Source organism: Neofelis nebulosa, chromosome 7 (genome assembly GCF_028018385.1).
Source record: "Neofelis nebulosa isolate mNeoNeb1 chromosome 7, mNeoNeb1.pri, whole genome shotgun sequence".
Lineage (NCBI taxonomy): Eukaryota > Metazoa > Chordata > Mammalia > Carnivora > Felidae > Neofelis > Neofelis nebulosa.
Genome location: NC_080788.1, coordinates 53,331,030 through 53,352,190, shown reverse-complemented (window position 1 = coordinate 53,352,190; position 21,161 = coordinate 53,331,030). Strand labels below are relative to the sequence as shown.

At 36.3% G+C, this 21,161-nt stretch overlaps 1 protein-coding gene across 4 annotated transcripts in view; it reads right to left on the bottom strand.

Annotated features, from left to right (window-relative positions):
* DMXL2 (Dmx like 2) overlaps positions 1-21,161 on the bottom strand; it is a 151,861-nt gene that overhangs the window by 111,312 nt on the left and 19,388 nt on the right. For all 4 annotated transcript variants that reach the window (XM_058737729.1, XM_058737732.1, XM_058737730.1 and 1 more), the window contains exons 2-6: positions 14,338-14,463; positions 11,176-11,247; positions 8,850-8,928; positions 7,926-8,061; positions 6,975-7,041 (exon numbers count right to left, since the gene is read on the bottom strand). In XM_058737729.1, the coding sequence (XP_058593712.1) occupies positions 6,975-7,041; positions 7,926-8,061; positions 8,850-8,928; positions 11,176-11,247; positions 14,338-14,463 (480 nt within the window). The remainder of the gene's footprint in view (positions 1-6,974; positions 7,042-7,925; positions 8,062-8,849; positions 8,929-11,175; positions 11,248-14,337; positions 14,464-21,161) is intronic.

Here is a 21,161-nt window from a genome sequence, read left to right as displayed (position 1 = left end):
AAGGGAAGACAACAGTAAATAAAGATACAAATTATTGTTGGGGCGCTTGGATGGCTCAGTCAATTAAGGGTCAGACTCTTGATCTCAGCTCAGCTCAGGTCTTGATCTCAGGGTTGTTGAGTTCAAGCCTCACACTAGGCATGGAGAGACTTATTTAAAAAAAACAACAGATACAAATTATGGTTTTAATAAAATTATAAGTGCTACAAATTAAAAGCATACTGTGAGAGTATATACTTGAGAGACTTGACCTGGTCTGGGAGGTTTCCTTAAAAAAGTGATATTTAAACAGAGCACTGGAGTGCCTGGGTGGCTCAGTTGGTTAACCATCCAACTTTGGCTCAGGTAGCGATCTCGCGGTGAGTTTGAGCCCTGCAGTGCAGAGCCTGCTTGAGATTCCCTTTCTCTCTCTTTCTCTCTCTCTCTCTCTCTGTCTCCCTCTCTCTCAAAATAAATAAATAAACTCTAAAAAAAAAAAAAAAGTACATCATGGGGCATCTGACTCTTGATTTTGGCTCAGGTCATGATCTCAGGGTCATGGGATTGAGTCCCTCATCGGGCTCTGGGCTGAGTGTGGAGCCTGCTTGGGATTCTCTTTTTCTCTCCTTCTGCCCCTCTCCCCCATTCTCTCTCTCTCTCACACTCACACACACACACACACACACACACACACACACACACTCTAAAATAAAAAACAACAACAAACACTGAAAAACTTGACAAGCCAATTCAATCACCTACAAATTAAAAAAAAAAACTAATATTTAATATTTCTGTGTAGAATGTAGAGATGCAAGAAGAGTTTTCCATAATGTCTGAAAAACAAGGTTAATAAAAGGAAAACATCAGAATCACTGGAAAAATAGTTTGAAAAAGAATAGGGGCGCCTAGGTGGCTCCATTGGTTGTGTCTAACTCTTAATCTCAGCTCAGGTCTTGATCTCAGGGTAATGAGTTCAGGCCCCATATTGGGCTCTGCACTGGGCATGAAGCCTACTTTAAAAAAAAAGAATATAATTTTTGCTTTTGATCTCTAAAACTAGGCAGTCACCTTTAAAGCTTTCATCTTTAAAAACTAGCATTCCACTACTCCTAAAACTTGACCATGAAAAAATGGCCATACCTACAGATTTGTTCTTTTTGTTACTCATATTTCTTAGGGTTACAATATACTCACAAATGATTAGTAAGGCTAGTCATTCCTTTGATTTAACAAGTCTGTTGTAGATGAAGCCATCATGATGATTTAATGGAGGACAAATTCAGTGTGATCAGAGAGCTACTCTAGATTTACACTGAAAAGCAGCTTTATAATGTTCCCAGATAGTCACTGCCCTGACATCAGCTTGGGTAGTGTTGTGCACGCTATGCTGCATTTGAAGCATGTTTTCCTATCACCCTCTTTCAAATACAATTAATGGCACTATTGTATCCACTTAGGTTTTCCTTAAAACATGTATTTTGGCATGTATATCATCTGATGTATTTTTTTAAATTAAAACTTAAAAAATTTAGTTTTATGTATGTGTGTAGTGTGTGTGTATGTGTACATGTGTGTATAGTGTGTGTATACATGTGTGTAGTGTGTGCACATACATACACACATACATGCACATACAATTAGCCTGGAGCTCAGGGGAGAGTTACAGGCAAAAGATACAAATCTAAATGCACTTAAAGCCATGAGATAAAAGGAGATCACCAAGGGAGTGAGTATGGTCAGAGGAGAGGTCTAAGAAATAAGCCCTAGGGTACTTCAAAATTTTAAAGTAGGGAAGAAAAGGTGATCCCAACAAACTAATGAGGGACAGTCAGAGAGTTAAAAAGCAAATCAAGAGAGTGTATGGTGTCCTGAAAGTAAACTGAAGAAAGTGTTCAAGGGTGAGGAAGTAACCAACTGTGTTAATTCATGCCATTAGGGTAAGTAAGCACTAACCACAGGATTTGGTAACAGGAATTCACTAATGACTCTTTCAGAAGAGAGAATGAAGAGAAAAACTTGGAGACAGCAACTATAAGCAACTCTCTGAAGGTGCTATAAGGAGGACAAAGAAATGTGGCAAAAGGTGAGAGAAGGTCAAGAGAAAATTTTGGTACTGTTGTTTACTTGTTTCAGAATGGGCAAGATTATAGCATGTCTGGCATGCTATGCTGTATTGGTGAGCTTGGACTGACATAACAAAATACCATAGACTGAGTGGCTTAAACAAATGTATTTTCTCACAGTTCTGAGGGCTGGAGGCTGAGATGTGGCTGCCAGAATGATCAAGTTGGTGGACCTCTCTTTCTGGCTTGCAGACAACTACTTTCTTGCTATGTATTCATGTCACAGAAGGAGAACAAGCTCTCTGGTGTCTCTTCTTATAAAAGTACTCACTATTCCTATATGAGGGTGATATGCTCATCACACCTCATCTAACAGTAAGTACCTTTCAAAAGCCTCATAGCCAAATCCCATCACATTGAGGGGTAGGGTTTAACATATGAATGGGGGTTGGGGGGCCATGTTCAGTCCATAACATATACCAACGTGATCTTACTCTAACACACAGATAGATCTCATAAATCTTGAAGAAAATATTAGCAAACCAAATCCAGCAAGAATAATACATTATAATCAACTTAGGGTTATTCTAGAAACACAAGGCTTATTTAATACTTGAAAATAAGCCCACCTATTTATCTTATTAAAAGAGTAAAAAAAGATGGGGCGCCTGGGTGGCTCAGTAAGTTGAGCATCAGGTCATGATCTCACAGTTTGTGGGTTTGAGCCCCGCATCAGGCCCTGTGCTGACAGCCCAGAGCCTGCTTCAGATTCTGTGTCTTCCTCTTTCTCTGCCCCTCCCCAACTTCGCGCGCGCGTGTGCGCGCGCTCTCTCTCTCTCTCTCTCTCTCTCTCAAAAATAAATAAACATTAAAACCATTTTTAAAAAAAAAAAAAAGAGTAAAAAGAAAAAAATTATAATCTCAATAGATTCAGGGAAAATATTTCCTAAGATTCAACATCATTTGTGATTTAAAAAAAAAAAAAAATTCTAACAAACTATAAATAAGGAAATGTCCTTTAGCCAAGAACGAACACCTACAGTAAACATCATAATCAAAGGTAACACAGTGAAAGGTATCCTCTTGAAATTGGGAGTAAGAAAAAGATATCTACTCTCACTAATTATTCAACATTATACTAGAGGTCCTACATACTGTAGTAAAAAAAAGGAAAAGATACAAAACATTTGAGATTTAGAAAGGATGAAATAAAACTCTCAATATTCACAGATAATTATGTACAGAGAAAAACGAAAGATCTACAGAGGATTTAATAGAATCAGTGACTTTATCAGTAACATTTGCTAGGTTTAAAACCAATATAAAAAATTAATTTCATTTCTATCTACCATTCACAATTATAAAATTAAATTTATATTATGATGCCATTTATAGCAATATCAAAAAATATCAAATATTTAGGAATGAATATAATAAATGTTTAGGGCCTCTACATAAAATATAAAAGAATATTAAGAAAAATTAAAAATTCTAAAATAAATGAAGGGATATGTTGCATTCATGATGGACACTCAATTGTAAAGATAACAATTCTCCCCAAACTGACCTATAGAGTCAATGCAATACCAATCGAAATCACAAGAAGTTTTTTTGTTTGTTTTTTAAAATTTTTCAGGCTCATCCTAAAATTTACATGAAAATACCAAGGGCCTTGGCAAGGATGTGGGAAAAAAGGAAGCCTCATGCACTGGTGGTGGGAATGTAAACTGATGGAGCCACTGTGGAAAACAGTATGGAGGTGCCTCAAAAACTTAAAAACAGAAGTATCATATGATCCAGTAACTTCACTATTGGGTATTTACCCAAACACTAATTTGAACATACAAAGGACCAAGAAAACATAAGACCATCTTTAAGAAGAACAAGATAGGAGGACTTGTTCTACCAGATATCAAAACAATTCAAAAGCTATAGCAATTAAGACAAGTGACGCTGGTGCAACAAAAGACCAATGGACTAGAGAAAATAACCCAGACACAGACCCACACAAATATGGACACTGAAATCTATGACAAAAGTGGTATTACAGAGCAATGGAGAGAGAAGAGGCTTTTCAATAGTGTGCTGGACAACTGGGTAACAATATAGAAAAAAATCAACCTCTTCCTTAAATCGTATCTAAAAATGATTCCACATAGATTTTAGACATAAATGTGGAAAACAAAAACACAAAATGTCCAGATTTTAGGGCACAGGTTCTTTGAGGTCCTCTAACCCCAGGAGCCTGTTGATAGAATTCTAAGATATAAAGATATTTTTGATACACCCTGTATGCTCTCATGCCTTACCATTTTAGTGTGCAACTTCTAACTTATGGCATCTACGTATCTCTGCCTGAAGTTTCCTAGGACTTGTTTTTGAGTGCTGAGAACTACTGCTATACCATAACCAGCGCCCAACCAACAACTGATACATATGAAGAACATGTGTGAGGAACACAATGTTGTGAGGAACACCAGCTCCCAGAGTTACCCAGAGATCCCAACTTGTTAGTCACTTGCATGATAGCATACCCTTTATTCAGCCCCTTCACTTCCCTGCCTTAAATCCAGTATATTTCTTGGTGATCATTCCCCACATGAATTACTTATATTTGAATCCTTGTCTCAGAATCTGCTTCTTGAGAAACCAAGACAACTAAGACTCAGAGTTACCATGAACTAGAGTGGTGAAAAACAATTACTTCTCTATTTTCATAACTGCTAACTGAAGGAAATGCTAAAGTTCAGTTACAAATAAAAGCGACAGACCAAAGTGGTATTAGTGGTACCTATGACTCTGTCTCTAACAGAAATCACAGATGTTTTAAGATTACACGACATTTGCTGTAAATATCTCAAAATAGTTTTTACACTCCTTACTACTTTGAAATTGTTATTAGGTAACTACTGAACTGCACATGATTGCAGTCTCTCTGTCAATAATATTGTGCAGTCTTCCTGTCTATATTGTCACCTGTTGAGCAACTATCTCTGGATCAACTAATTATTCAGCCACAAAACAGTTGAGAGTGTTCTACAACTAGAGATGAACTAAAAAGGATAAACTCTGGTGTTCTTGGAAAACCTATTCTTGTGTTTTAGTGTAATATAAAAGTTATACAAATAAAAAAAGTTATACATATATATAAATATATATATATGTATATATGTATATATATATGTATATATGTATATATATATACACACATATACGTGTATATATGTATATATATAAAAAAGTTATATACATATAAAAAGTTATATATATAAAAGTTGTATATAATACAACAATTAAATACAATTAAACTTTATCCTGTGGGTTTTTTTCAATGTGTATTTACTTATTTTTGAGAAAGAGAGATGGAGAGCAAGGAGAGGAGGGGCAGAGAGAGGAGGGGAGAGAATCCCAAGCAGGATACATGCTGTCAGTTCAGAGTCTAGTGTGGGGCTCGAACTCACAAACCGTGAGATCATGCCCTGAGCCAAAGTCAGATGCTTAACCGACTGAGCCACTCAGGCACCCGAAAACACCAGAAGATTCTTAAAACCTCTATAAGGTGGAGATGGGCAGGGAGGGCAGTCCTAATGGCACTGTACTTCTCAAATAGCAACACTGGTAGCTAGAAAGCAACAGAACCAGGACATAACCCTGAGAGAAAATTTTCAACACAATTCTAGTCCTAGCCAAATCAAGCATAAAAGAACTCTTTAGGCTTGCAATACCTTCAAATTTTTTTTTTCCCATTCACCCTTTTCAGGAATCTACTAAAGAGTATCCCTATCAGGCAAGGGAAGAAGATAAATGATGCTAAGAAACAGGGCAAACAGAATCTCCTAAGGTTCATAAAATTCAAAAATGACAGCTCTGCTATTTTAGGCTTGGAGAGCAACTAAGCCAGAGTGGGGGCAAAAAAGTTTCCAGGGTAACTCTTATGTGGGATTATAGCAAGAGGAGATCCAAAGACTGCCAGAGGTTTGGGGGTGAATTAGGTATATACAAAATGAAGCAAATAGTAAAACAAAGTTACTAGTAACTCCAAAGTAATTATTCTGTGAAGAGCATTTTACACAATCTTAGCAATGTGAATATTTACCCAAATGTTATGAGATATCTACATCAGCAAGACAGGAGGAAGGGAAGTCAATGTGTATATGTGGCAAAAGTAGAGATAGGGATGGGGGACATCAGCCAGTGGACTGAAGTCTCAGATTCCACAGGAAGAAGACAAGAGAGGATACATAAAACTAAAAGGAAAAAAAAATCAAGAAATGGGAACATTAGCAAGTTACTTAGAAACATGAAAGGAAATACCAAAACGCGCAATTTGACAAGTAACTCCCTCAGGACACAGGAATAAGAATGGGATGAAAGGAGTACTTCTTTCCATTGTGAATCTAGTAGTACTATTTCACTTCTTAAATTACATACATATGCTATTCTTTAAACATAAAAATTAATTTTGTAAAATGTAAATTTTAAACAAAGTCAAATAACATTTATTTTCCAAGTGCCTACTACCTATAGGGAGCATACCAGATCTCCCATTAATACTATCACTATTTTGGGGCGCCTGGGTGGCTCGGTCGGTTAAGCGTCCGACTTCGGCTCAGGTCATGATCTCACAGTCCGTGAGTTCGAGCCCCGCGTCAGGCTCTGTGCTGACAGCTCAGAGCCTGGAGCCTGTTTCAGATTCTGTGTCTCCCTCTCTCTCTGCCCCTCCCCTGTTCATGCTCTGTCTCTCTCTGTCTCAAAAATAAATAAACGTTAAAAAAAAAAATTTTTAAATACTATCACTTTTTCTGAGGCCAGCTTTGCAGAGTATGATTACCCCAATTTTTCTCAGATGAGAAAACTGAAAATGACAATGAAAAAGGAACATTTTTTGTTTTTTTATTTCTTTTGTTTATGTTTTATTTGGTCCTTTACCTTTCCAGCAGTAGCAAAATATTCACCATCAGGGGACCATTCCATCAAATGTACAGACACTGAGGTTCTAAAAAAAAAAAAAAAAAAAAAAAAAAAGTTAACCAGTCTGCATTTTTAAAATCTGGAACACTGTATATATAAATGGTCAAAACAAGATTTTCATAACATATCAGAACAAGAGTGTTTTCATCTCCCTTAAAATACAAATTAATTATGAAAACCAATCCAAAGTTGACTTTGGAGATCCAAAGAAGAATGCAATCAACATGCATAAAAGAGATCTCCACCTACCTGCCCCATGAATGTCCAAAATATAACAAGTTAAAAACTGAGTTCACCCATCTCCCCTGGCTAAGTGGGTCCCTGCACATAATCCATACTGTCAGTGGTATAGCCATTCTTCCACTTAAGAGTAGCTGGCAACTTGTATCACATCTTCCTCTTCCCCATCCCTATCTACATCTCATCTCATCCATTAAGGAGTAATTCCCAAGTCTTGAGGTTGTAACTCGAAAAATATTTTTGTCCTTTTTTCAACCAATCAACTGTAACACAGAGGAAAGGTTAATATGGGTTTGGGTTAGAAGAAGTCCACTTTCGGGGCGCCTGGGTGGCTTGGTCGGTTAAGCGTCCGACTTCAGCTCAGGTCATGATCTCACTGTCCGTGAGTTCGAGCCCCGCGTTGGGCTCTGTGCTGACAGCTCAGAGCCTGGAGCCTGTTTCAGATTCTGTGTCTCCCTCTCTCTCTGCTCCTCCCCTGTTCATGCTCTGTCTCTCTCTGTCTCAAAAATAAATAAACATTAAAAAAAAAATTTAAAAAAAGAAGAAGTCCACTTTCTAGGCTTCTAAATGTAATGGTACTATCAAAAAACAGAGATCACTGTGCAAGGGAACATATTTTAGGATGACTGGTTTTTTTAATTAATGAGAACAACAGAGTTAGACACTAACTTGCACTGCCAGATGCACTTCCAATCATTTAAAACTGGAGGAATTTTATTATCAATTTCTTCCTCCTCTTCCAGAATGTCACCTCCTGGAGGAGCCCACAACTGAATAGAATCGGTTGCTGTCAACAATCTGTTATCTGAAAATTAAAGAAAGTTCTAATGAATACGCATGGCTTATCTGGAGAAAGAATTGCACATGTGGGCTTATATTTAGGTTTATAAACTATTCTGTGAAAACCAAGACATATCCATTTCAAAGTTCTAAGAATCCACTACACAAGAAAGGGTAAGTCTCGGGTGAAAGTTGACAACAAAAAAGAAAAGCTTACTGGCAAAGAGCTACTGTGTATCAGGTAAATCTTAAAAACAAAACAAAACAAAAAAAGCAAAAGTACAATAACAAAACAAACGCAAAACACTCTTATGTAAACATAGAATGTTCTCAGGATATAAAACAGAACTAAAGATTAATGAAATTTGTTTTTCTACAAAATTAACCTTATTAATCATGAATGTAAAGAGGGGCAATGGCCATTATCATTAGGGGTTTCTAATCTTTCAAATTTAAAGACAAAATTTCCTAAAACACAAAAAATAAATGAGATAGGGGGGTTTTCTGGCCCTGTTTTATTTCTGAGTTTATTTCTTATTAAACACAGTGTAAGTGTTAACTAAGGAAACAAATCATCACTGTTTCCTAGAATAAAACATTCAAAGGCAGGGAATAAAAGCACAGAACTCAAAGTAAATTAAGCACTGTACAAAGCAGTGTATACCAAGAAGAAAAAAAAATACACTCATTCACTAACAAAAAGAAAATATTCTACACTGACCATTTTATTATGAGAAACTATATTACATTGTAATCAGACATTTCTAAATGAACATTTACTCTTTATAATTTCTAAATATAATCACTAAATACCTTGAGGGTCCCATGCTAAATTGTATGTCACAGAACTCAAAAAAAACTGCCCCGTTTTAAGCCACTGACACTTGAGTTGCTGAAACATATAGAAAGAAAAAAGAAACATATATGTTTTTAAAGTAATATCCACAAATATTACCATTTTATCATTTTATTCACCTTAAGACTTTATGATCTAAAACAAAGATGTAAATATTTCACTATTATTTTGAAAATATTGCTCCTAAACTAACTTCCAATAGTTACTTATTATTTACTCTACCACATCAAGCTGCTTGCCATGCCCAAAGCATGTTCTCTCAGGCTTCCTTCCATGTCTATAAACACATTCTTAGATGCAGGACATGCTTTTTCTCTCTTCTCCACCTGCAAGCTCCCATGCTTACATCTATATCCAGCTAAATCACCACCTCTGCTGACATCCGGGCAGCAGCCATGGTACCCTTTACATCCCATTTTAACAGTGGCCACATGCATGTGTCTGAATCTCCTAGTAAACTCCAGCTCTTCAAGGTAGGAATTATGCCATAATAAGCTTTGTGTCTTGAGTGCTGTAATGGCTGGAACATATGCAGACACTCAATACATGTTTGTGAAAACAAATGCACATTAGAAAGAAGTGAAAATTATCATAATCCTATGGACTCAACATCTAAAATAAAACTAGATGTATCTCCCAAAGTCAACAAATTTGAACCACACAATATATACAATCCACAAATCTATATTATGTGAATTATATTTGACTAATTTCCAGTCTTTTTTCTATTTTCATTCTAAAAGATAGAAAGATTTAAAGTGCAAAAGTCAAAGGCCTTTGCCATGAAATACAGTAAGTGAAAAAAGTTGAGATATTTCTTTGTAGTACATAAATACAAAATGTCCTTTTGTAAAGTATAGTGCATGTAAAGCCACATCACCTTAGGCAAGTTATACATCAACTGCTCGGCAAGTAGTAATAATTTAATAAACAGAAATTCTCTCTCTCTGTATGATACTTTTTAAATACTTAACAAATACTTCATTCAAGGTATCATGACCATCCAGAGCCAGAATTTTAAAATAACTGCAAAACCTGAATTTCATTATCTAAAAATAATTATATATATTTATAAATATATACATATATATTTATTTATATTTATATTTAAGTTTATTTATTTATTGGTGGGGGGAGAGGGGAAGAGAGGGAGAGAGAGAATCTTGAGCAGACTCCACACCATCAATGCAGATTTGGATGCAAGGCTCAAACTCACAAACCCATGAGATCATGACCTGAGCCGAAATCAAGAGTCAGATGCTTAACTGACCCAGCCACCCAGGCGCCCCTGTGAATTTTAAGTAAAATAAAATATAGCACCTAGAATGAATTTGAATGGTTGGTTCTCAATGTGATATGCTAGACCATTTAGCTGATTAGTGAGTTTACCTAAGCTCCTAACTCCTTCACTCAAGTATTTAGAAGCACCTATTGTGTTCCAGGTCTTGTTCTAAGTACTTCAGATGCACCAGTGAACAAAAGAAACAAAGCTCCATACCCTCATGGAGCTTACATTCTAAACAGTAAATAACAAATAAGATAAATGCTGTGGGGAAAAAGTTTAAAATAGAAGGATGAGGGGTTAAAATAAAAGTGGTTTTGTTTTAAAATGGGCAATTTTAAAAATGGGCGGATCCCCATTGGGAAGGTATTATTGAGAAAATACTTACAGGATCTGCAGGAGCTGACCTTGGAGTTACCCAGAGAAAGAAAAACATTCCAGACAAGAGAAAAAACAATGCAAAGACCTAAGATGGGAAAGTAACTGTTCAAAGAATAAAAATGCCAGTGTGGCTGGAGTAACATTAGAGAACAAAAATCGTAGGAGTCGAGCTCTGAGAGGTATTAAGTGAGTACTAGAGGGAAAAAAGACTATAGAGTCTATTGTAAAGCTTTTTGGCTTTGTGTCTGAGAGAAATAGGGAGTTTTAGGTGGAGAAGTGTGTCATGACCTGCTGTGTTGAGAAAAGAGAAGAGAAGGATATAAAACATATCAGAGACTACTCCAGCAATCTAGACAAGAAAAAATAGTAGTTCAACTAAGGTAGATTACAATTAACAAGGTAAATCTCAATTAGCAATATTATAGAAAACTAGGTTTCTAAAAGGTCTAGGGGTATATCTCTAGCGAATGTAGAAGATCTTACCATCAAAAGCACCAGACCAACTTCAGATGGGTATTCCAGACCACATTCAGCACTAGCTCTTGTAAGGCACTCTTTACTGCTATCAACTGGATTCTAAACTTAACTCTAAAAAACTTCTACTACCACTGAATACTTACACAATTTCTCTTATGAGAATTTATGCCCAAGGGCTCAAAAATACAAACAGCATTACCATACGAAGCTGCAATCTAAAAAGAAATGAACAAAGCATTAACATTTAGGAAAAGAAAATAAAGACAACATCCTTTTCACAATAATGTATAAGCTAATTACATATAATACAATCCCAATACAGTATTCATGATTTATTCCATCCCATAAATATAACTGGAAAAGAATTGGATTTAAGAATCCCTTCCCTGTTGTCAAAAATTCATCAGGCTTTACTTTATGTATCAAATACAAGGTTGAACTATTCAAAGAAATCATCCTTTTCTGTAAGAATTTTTTTAACATAGGAATAACTTTATTAACAAAGATAGCATTTCAATGGCACATTTGCCAGAAATTTTATAATCCAGTGAAAAATAATATAAAAACCATGAGAAGCAGAAAAAGATATCAAAGAGTATTAAACAGGTATTCAAAAGACATCAAATAAAATGACATTAATTATACTATGAAACAAAAAAAAATTCAATGGGGAAAATCATCTAGAAAAAGGAATAGAGAAAATGGACTAAGGAGAGACCAGAGACTCCACTGCAAGTGGAAGAGAAAGAGCTGACGTAGACGTCCCCATCGGACTTAAGATAGAGATCTGGGTTCCAGGTCACATACCTGATAAAAAGGGACATAAATCCTCTGTTCCTGGAAGCTACCAGAGCCTGGTAGAGATGATTTTTTTTAATATGAACTTTATTGTCAAATTGGTTTCCATACAACATCCAGTGCTCATCCCAAAAGGTGCTCTCCTCAATACCCATCACCCACCCTCCCCTCCCTCTCCCCCCATCAACCCTCAGCTTGTTCTCAGTTTTTAAGAGTCTCTTATGCTTTGGCTCCCTCCCTCTCTAAACTCTTTTTTTTTTCTTCCCCTCCCCCATGGTCTTCTGTTAAGTTTCTCAGGATCCACATAAGAGTGAAAACATATGGTATCTGTCTTTCTCTCTAAGACTTACTTCACTTAGCATAACACTCTCCGGTTCCATCCATGTTGCTACAAAAGGCCATATTTCATTTTTCTCATTTCCACATAGTATTCCATTGTGTATATAAACCACAATTTCTTTATTCATTCATCAGTTGATGGACATTTAGGCTCTTTCCATAATTTGGCTATTGTTGAGAGTGCTGCTATAAACATTGGGGGTACAAGTACCCCTATGCATCAGCACTCTTGTATCCCTTGGGTCAATTCCTAGCAGTGCTATTGCTGGGTCATAGGGTAGATCTATTTTTAATTTTTTGAGGAACCTCCACACTGTTTTCCAGAGTGGCTGCCTCAGTTTGCATTCCCACCAACAGTGAGAGAGGGTTCCCATTTCTCCACATCCTCTCTAGCATCTATAGTCTCCTGATTTGTTCATTTTTCTAATAATTCCTTGAGAGCCAATTCCCAGTTCACCCTCCTCTTGGCAAGAGGGAATCAACTACAGGGAACAGACCAAAAACCATTCTTGCTGACACCTAGAACACTAAATTAGGTATATATATTTTTTAAAGGCCAGTCAAAAAATGTCTACTGTCATCTCAGGGCACTCTCATACCAAAAAGTGATTTTAACTGTCACTTAATATCTAACACTCTTTCCACGAAAAAGCTCTTAACCTACAATGGTAGGGAGGAAGCTACTTCAAATGCCCACCCGAGGTAAACACCAAGGCAAAAACTGTTAGGAATGATCACATTCAACTTGTCAGCTGATGAATGAATGATTATAATTGGCTAACATAGTCATAAATGACAAAGGTATCACCAAAAGGTCTGGCAATAAAGGAAATAAAAGAAGATGGCAATAAAAAAACAATAAATCGAAGGTGTCATTTTTGCCTTCTTTATCTTCAACCAGGTAAGGAAAAGTGGAAACAGGGTTATGAACACTAAGGTCCTATATATGAAAGGAAACTTTGCTCCCAGATAATTTATTGTGATCATTACCAGCCCATAAATAATTTACTAAAATTCATCTGGGAGAACTATCATACAACTCCAAGCAGGTTTAAAGATACCCTACTTGGTTTAAGGAAATGAACAATGAAAAATTAATGAAAGAAATCTGGCACTCTCAGTGTTTTCTAAGAGTAAGCAACGCTTAGTGGGGGAAAAAAACAGGATAAAAATCAGAAAAGCAGGAAACAAGTGTCAAAAAACACCAGGAAATTCAGTGTTTCGATACTAGGTCAGTTACATCACTGGATTGCCAGATTGTGCCACATTTACACAAATACTAAAGCTTGATACAAGCAGCAAGGTGGGACGCTAGAAATAGTGTAATAATAATTTGTTACTTGGCATAAATTTGCATCATTACTATTTATCACCATGAAAATTCTGATTTAACATATCCTTGTTAAAATGTGTTATTTCTCAGTAAAAAACAATTGCTAGAACACTAAGACTATTTAAATCATTATAATTATTACAGGAAAAGTCTCATTTTTATACTGTGGAGATACTGAACTCTTCTACGCAACACTGGCCTTACTGAGCGGTTAGAATATAGACTGAATATGCTACATTTACTTCACATACAACCAAAATTTGATGTATATCATGTTTGATGTGTATTTTGGGGGAGAGGTATATGTGAGATACAAACTACTTTAAAATAAACCCTCTGTTTTAGAGTCTGAATGAATGAACCTTAAGATTCTTCAATTAATGAATAAACTTTAATTAAATTAACAGAAGCTCTACAAAGCTGCTGTTACATGACAAATATTATATTAGACACTAACAACTAGCCAGATTTTTTTATAAAAATTTAATGTTGCTGTGATTTGGGCAAGATAAGGGATGCTATGCAGACAAGAGAAAAGTTTACTTACTTCCCTACTACTGGCTTAACAGTTGCTAGAATTATCAACTAGCAGAACATCAGTATGCACAGGACCGTAAGGCCTACAGAACTTTCAAGACAGTGTACACCTGCAGAATAATCATCTCATTATCAGCTTAATGGCCCCTTACCATTTGTATACATCCTATCATTTTATCCACTCCTATCAACAACCATCTAAGCAAGGTATATTAATAAGAAATTGTAAACAAGCCTTGTATAAAAGGAGAAGAATGCATTAAAAGATGGCATTTAATAAGGTAATTAAATCCCTTACTCTTCCATGTTGGTTAGAACACTCCACACAGCTGACTTGGATGTTTCCATGCTTAGCACCAGGAATGATCTGCACACATTCAAAGTCACTCGCCAAAATAACAATATCACAGCCTGATCCATACGCCTAAAAGAGAAAAGTTTTACAGTATATAAGATATGTAACTTACGAATTATACCTTAGATTTTGTTGCCACCATAGACTCTGACACATTTTTACAAAGATAGATCATGTGAGAATATTTAGTTATCAATTTCCAAATAAGACATTAAAAGTCACATCATAAATAAATGCCACATAATAAAACAGGATGATGACACCCCATGAATTATCTTTCAACAACTAGTACTAACAAAGAAAGGATTTTTCTAGTTCTTCAACCCTACAGCCTAAGTCCCTGCAGGTCATAAATCTTCCTGTTCAGAGCTTCTCTCCAAAGCTCATCTTAGTGAGCCCTAAAGAATAAAACCTCCATCTGAAAATAATAAGGCATCAAAGGCTGCAACTGTGTTCCCAGGGTTCAAACCAGGCTTGACAAAGATCAAGAAAGAAATCAGATGAATTTTCCAACACAAATCCACATGGCTTAAAGAGCTAGTTAAATAGACATGAGCCCCCAAGGCAGAATTACATGCACTAAGGCAAAGACTAAACTTAAACTCATCAACTGCCTAAGAGTGAATCCATGATGCTGTCTGCCTCTCTCCTCCCCTTCAACCTTACAAGGTGTGAGGGAGAGAGGAAACCAGCCCAAAGTGGCTTCACACACACACACACACACACACACACATACACACACACACACACAAATTAATTAACTTAATTTAATTTAAAAATAAACTGATTTATATAAAATGTTGACAAGTATAACTATATAGCCTGCAAAATAAAATAGAACACAAAATTAAGTTCCTGGAAAATTCCTTGTTCAACAAAACTATAACGAGTAAAACCAAATGTTTCTTCCTATTGCCACACTTCTTGATGTATGCTATTCCTGTTTTGCAACTTTGTGAATTTTATGAAGACATAAGGGGCAGAGGCAGAGCGTGAGGACACTTTTCCTTTTTCTCCCAAACTCAACTTGTGAGTAAATATTCAAAACAACCTAACAATCTAATTTTGAAGTGAAAAAGCCCCTTATATATACATGTGTGTATATACACCAAAAAAATGATTTATGAGGTGGTATTTTATCCCACAATTTCTACACCTTTAAGCAATATAGTCCTGTCCTACAAAACATAGATATCCAATAAATAAATAAACAAACAAACAAACAAAACATAGATATCCAACAGCCAGGACTGAATGTGATGACATCGAACTCCATGACCTGTGTCCTGATGAGATCCACACATGGCTGCTAATGAAAGAGAAAATGAAGATAAAGACCAGATAGGAAGACAAATACTACTTCTACTGGTTACTAAAACTTCCAACACTGCCAAAATCCTGCTGCAACTACTATAAACCATCTTCAACTCATGTATTAATAAATACCAAAAAGTTCACCAAAAAAAAAAAAAAATGATTGGCAGGGGAAATATGGAAAAAAATCACTTCTGGGAGGAAGTAACTACTTATATTCTTATAGACAAGGCAGATTTACTACACCAAGCACTCAAGAAAGCAAAACTGAAAGGGAATATTGAGCATAGGAGAAAGGAATGTTTGTATCACTCTAATGATCTTTAAAATTACATTAATCCTTACAAAAAAAAAAAGAAAAAAATTTATAACTATGAATGGTGATGGATGTTGACTAGACTTACTGTGGTGATCATTTCACAATGCATACAGACAGTGAATCATGCTTCACACCTGAAACTAATATAATGTTATATGTCAATTATACCTCAAAAGAAAAAATTTTATTAAAATTACAAAAATAATCCTACCTTTGAACAATATTTAGAATTTTCCAAAGTGCTTTATAGTATTATCTCAACAAAGTGAATTGATGAAAAGAGCATCAACTGACGAATGGATAAAGATGTGGTTTATGTATACAATGGAATACTACTTGGCAATGAGAAAGAATGAAATCTAGCATCTGCAGCAATGTGGATGGAACTGGAGGGTATTATGCTAAGTGAAGTAAGTCAGGCAGAGAAAGACACCATATGTTTTCACTCATATGTGGATCTTGAGAAACTTAACAGAAGACCATGGGGAAAGGGAAGGGGGGGAAAAAAGTTACAGAGGGAGAGAGGCAAACCATAAGAGACTCTTAAGGACTAAGAACAAACTAAGGGTTGATGGGGAAGGGGGAGAGGGGAAAGTGGGTGATGGGCATGGTGAGGGCACTTGTTGGGATGAGCACTGGGTGTTGTATGGAAACCAATTTGACAATAAATTATATTTTTAAAAAGTTATTTGTATTAAAAAATAAAGTAAAGTGGTTACTAGAATCTGAAAAAAAAGAAAAGAGCATAAACTTTAGTTTGAAATCATATATGCAGGGTTTTCAATTTGGGTTCGGCCATTCTAAGTGATCTTAAGTTAGAAGTAACAGTTACCTCTTGGGACAACTGTGAAAATTAAAGTACAAAATCTATTTGCAGAATGCTTAGCACACATCATTCATTTAAGAAGAAAAAACAAACAAACAACAACAACAAAAAACAATGCATGAAGTCCCAAGCCTGTGCTAGGGACTGGGAATATACAACCACAAGACGTGGGAAGTCTAACGGGAAGATAACCAAGTGAATCACCAGTCACAACTAAATGACAAACTTCCATGACAGAGATACCCACAAAATATCAGAAGACAAAAGGTACTCAATAAATGTTATGTTACTCCCCCTTTAATCTTTGCAACAAACCTGAAAGGAAGATATCGTTATCATTGTATAAAGATTAAAATTCATCAATTTGCCCAAGATTATATGGTTATTAATAAGGGGAAGATGTTCCAACTCAAGTCCTTACAATTTTTAGGCTATTTTCTCCTACATTACATGTCAACGATACTTAAATTATTCCAGATAAATATTAGTATCCCTGCTTCTCTAAAAATGGGCCATTTCTAGCAACTGCTACTAGAGACAGATAGGCTTTTACTGATCAATCACCAAAAAGGATGTTTACTCTTCCCTAGATATTCAAAATGCCAGATCTTTTCCAGAGTACATGGACTATACTCCTTAGCTGTAGGGAATCTTGACATCTTTCTGATCCTGCAATATATGCTCTCAAACTTGGCTGCATCAAAATCAAAATTACCTAAGGAACCTATTAAACATACAGATTGTTTGGTCCCACCCCAGACTTACTAAATCAAAATCTTCATGGATAAAAGAATTTCACAATATCTACCAAAATTTTAAATATACTTTTTGATCAAACAACTCTTTAATTTACCCTACAAGCATACTTTAAAAAGTTTGCCAAAATATATGTAGAAGGATAGTCACTGCCTTACTATTTGTAACAGCAAAAACTGAAGATAATCATACTGTCCATCAGTAGAGGAGGTTAAATAAATTACTGACTATCCATATACTGGAACACTATGTAGCTACTAAAAGTTTAGACACCACAAGTCTAAAAGGATCTCAAATTCCTCATCAAACTAATAATTCACATCAAAAGGGAGCAACCTGTGTCTAGTACTGGCTTCCTGGAACCCACAAGTAGGCATTACCTACGATTTTATATAATATCTATGATCATGGCGGGAGCAGAACCCCCCAAACTACTGCACACTAACAGTTTGCCAAAGTACAGAGGAAGCATATTCTTACTCTTTAGCTAAAGAGTCTAAAGCAGGGAAAAACAAGGGCCCCCAAATCAGTCAATACTGAATCACATACATTCTATAACTGAAATCTCACAAGATTTTAATGATTTACATAAGCATGTGTTTAGTATCTGTCAGGTTCCCACTACAATGGAATGTCCATCAGAGCAAACATCCATGTCCTGTTTTACCATGTACTCCCAGCACTTTGCATTAGCAGCCCTCAATACATATACATATAGTGAATAAATGATTCAAATCTTCCCAATTTCTGGCTCTAGAAGTCTCAGCACCTTAAAACCTAGTCAAAGAACATGAAGTTCAGACAGAACTGACCAACTTTATAATAGTACCTACACAAGGAAAGAAAGATTTTGATTTTCCAGCCTAACAGTATATGGATTTAGAAGACCTACAAGAAGGGAATCTACCAAAGCCCTCCTCAGTAATTTATCATTTACTGAATACTTTACTATGATATAAGGCCATCTGCTAGGTCTTTAGGAACAATGTATCTTCACAGACCACCTTTAAAGATGGAGAAATCCAAGCCCAGAAAGGTAAGTAGTTTGCCCAAGGTCACAGAGTGAGGATTCGTTTGCTTTATAATAAAGCTCCTGCTCTTTCCCACTACTTCACCCCACCTCTACTCTATTAAGATGTCTTCCTAGTGATAGAAGGCCTATGTTCATCCTTGTAATCCCAAGTAATTTACCACAGCCCCTAGCACAAAGTACTTGGTAAAAACCAACAGCTAATAAGGTTTATACAAAACCTAGAATTACTTAAGAGATTCCCATTCTCTCAATTTTAGGGCAAAAGCAATTTTGTTTCCATTCTTCTTTTTCAGAATTCGGTCTTTAAGAGGAAGAATTTACAGTGCAGGAGGAAAAGAGGGTGCTCACTGGAACTACACACAATTACTAAAATGAACCCATGGAGTAAGGAGTGGGCTCTTTCACTAGGTAAAAGAAATATCATGGACTTGGCGGAGCATACACTATTGCATATTGGGACGTAAGCCACAGGATCGTTGCTGGAAAGCAGGAAAGGGGGCAGTAAGCCTTTTCTGCAGCAAACGGAATCCCTTAGCCAGGTTCTTCTTCCCTCGGGTTCTTGGCAGAGCCACTGCTGTGCCATAGCACTGTACACCAGTTATAACAGTACCAACCTATAAAATATTTTGTCTCAAAGTCAAGGATATGATTTGGCCCCAACACAGAGACAAATCCCAAGAAAAGAGAAAACATCTTAGAAAAACACACTTTCCCTCCATTCATGTGGGAGGATTTCTTTTATGGAAGAACTGAACTGCCCTGATGAGGATAAAGAATAACCAGCTGACAATCATGTCATATTAAGAGAGAATTCTGTAGCACAAGCCCTAACATCAAAGATATGCTTCAAATATATTAATCTTCACTTGCTTTAACCTTATCATTGGAAAACAAATCCATCCTTTTAGGAAAAAGAAAACTAGTCTGTGCTTTGAGCGCTAAAACCAAGAGTTTTCAACCTGGATGTAAGTCATAGATGGTGTCAGGAGGTCTCTGAACTCCTGGAAATTATATTTAAAGTCATGTGAATGTGCTTTTTTTCTTGTACCCACAAGACAAACCCATTAGTTTGTCTAAAAGAATCTCTTCCTGGAGAGCCCAGGTGGCTTGGTCAGTTGGGCGTCTGACTCTTGATTTCAGCTCAGGTCACGATCTCACAATTCGTGGGCTCCCTGCTATCAGCGTGGACCCTGCTTGGGATTCTCACTCTCTCTCTCTCTCTCTGTCCCTCCCCCACTCCTGCTAGCTTACTCCCTCTCTCCAAATAAATAAAACTTTAAAAATGTTTTTAAAAAGAATCTCTTCCTTAACAAAGTGCAGAGTGTGTCATATAACCCCATAATAATTCTATGGAAGCTAAAACTTGAATATTTGTTATTACCAACATTTTTTTCTGTTTTTAGTCGTGATATCCAAAATTTCATTAGACAGGCACTGCCAATTAGTTGAGGCTGAAAAACAAAGTCACCTTCTTCTTTTACCTTATCTAATTTTCACTTGATGAAAAAAATTTAAATATCATCTTCTGAAGTAATTAGGTACTCTGAATTAATGTATTATTATTATCATAATAAAGATATTGCTGCCTTCTCTAGAGGGTTAATGTCACTGTGAACAATTAAGTGTATCTGAATATACACAACACAATCATTGTCCTAACTTCAGTTTTATATATAATTGCCTTAACCACATTATTTTCAGAAAAGCAAACAAATACTTGTATCCCATACTGTTCTGATTTTTCAGATTTCCTTTAAGTCTTAGATAAAGTATAAAGAAATAAAAAGTTGTTTGTTTTTTTTTAAATCCTACACAGGGGCACCTGAGTGGCTCAGTTGAGCATCTGACTTCAGGTCATGATCTCACAGTTCGTGGGTTTGGGCCCCACGTCAGGCTCTGTGCTGACAGCTCGGAGCCTGGAGCCTGCTTCAGAGTCTGCATCTCCCTCTCTCTGCCCTTCCCCTGTTCACGCTCTGTCTCTCTCTCTCAAAAATAAATAAACATTAAAAAAAAAATTTAAAGGAGTGCCTGGGTGGCTGAGTCAGTTGAGCATCCGACTTCGGCTCAGGTCATGATCTCACAGCTTATGAGTTCAAGCCCCACGTCAGGCTCTGTGCTGACAGCTCAGAGCCTGGAGCCTGCTTCTGCTTCTGTGTCTCCCTCTCTCTCTGCCCCTAACCCACTCGCATTCTGTCTCTGTCTTTCTCAAAAATAAACAAACATTAAAAAAAATTTTTTTTAAATCCTACACAAACATGTCTTTTCCTATGAGAACATAAAATACAAATAAATGAATTACACAGGTATTTTCTATGGAATACCTGGATGCTCTATCATCCTGGTAGTTACAGGGTCAAAGTTTAAGGTCGCTGAAAACTGTTGACATGTATCTAAATTTAAAAGAAGAAAAGCACTGGTGAACTAAGAGGTATTAAGCATGCTGAAAGGTTTATCTAATTTAACAAGGTATTGCGGTCTTACCAAGAGTATTACTGTTAAATTCCCACCTCTCCCTGAGA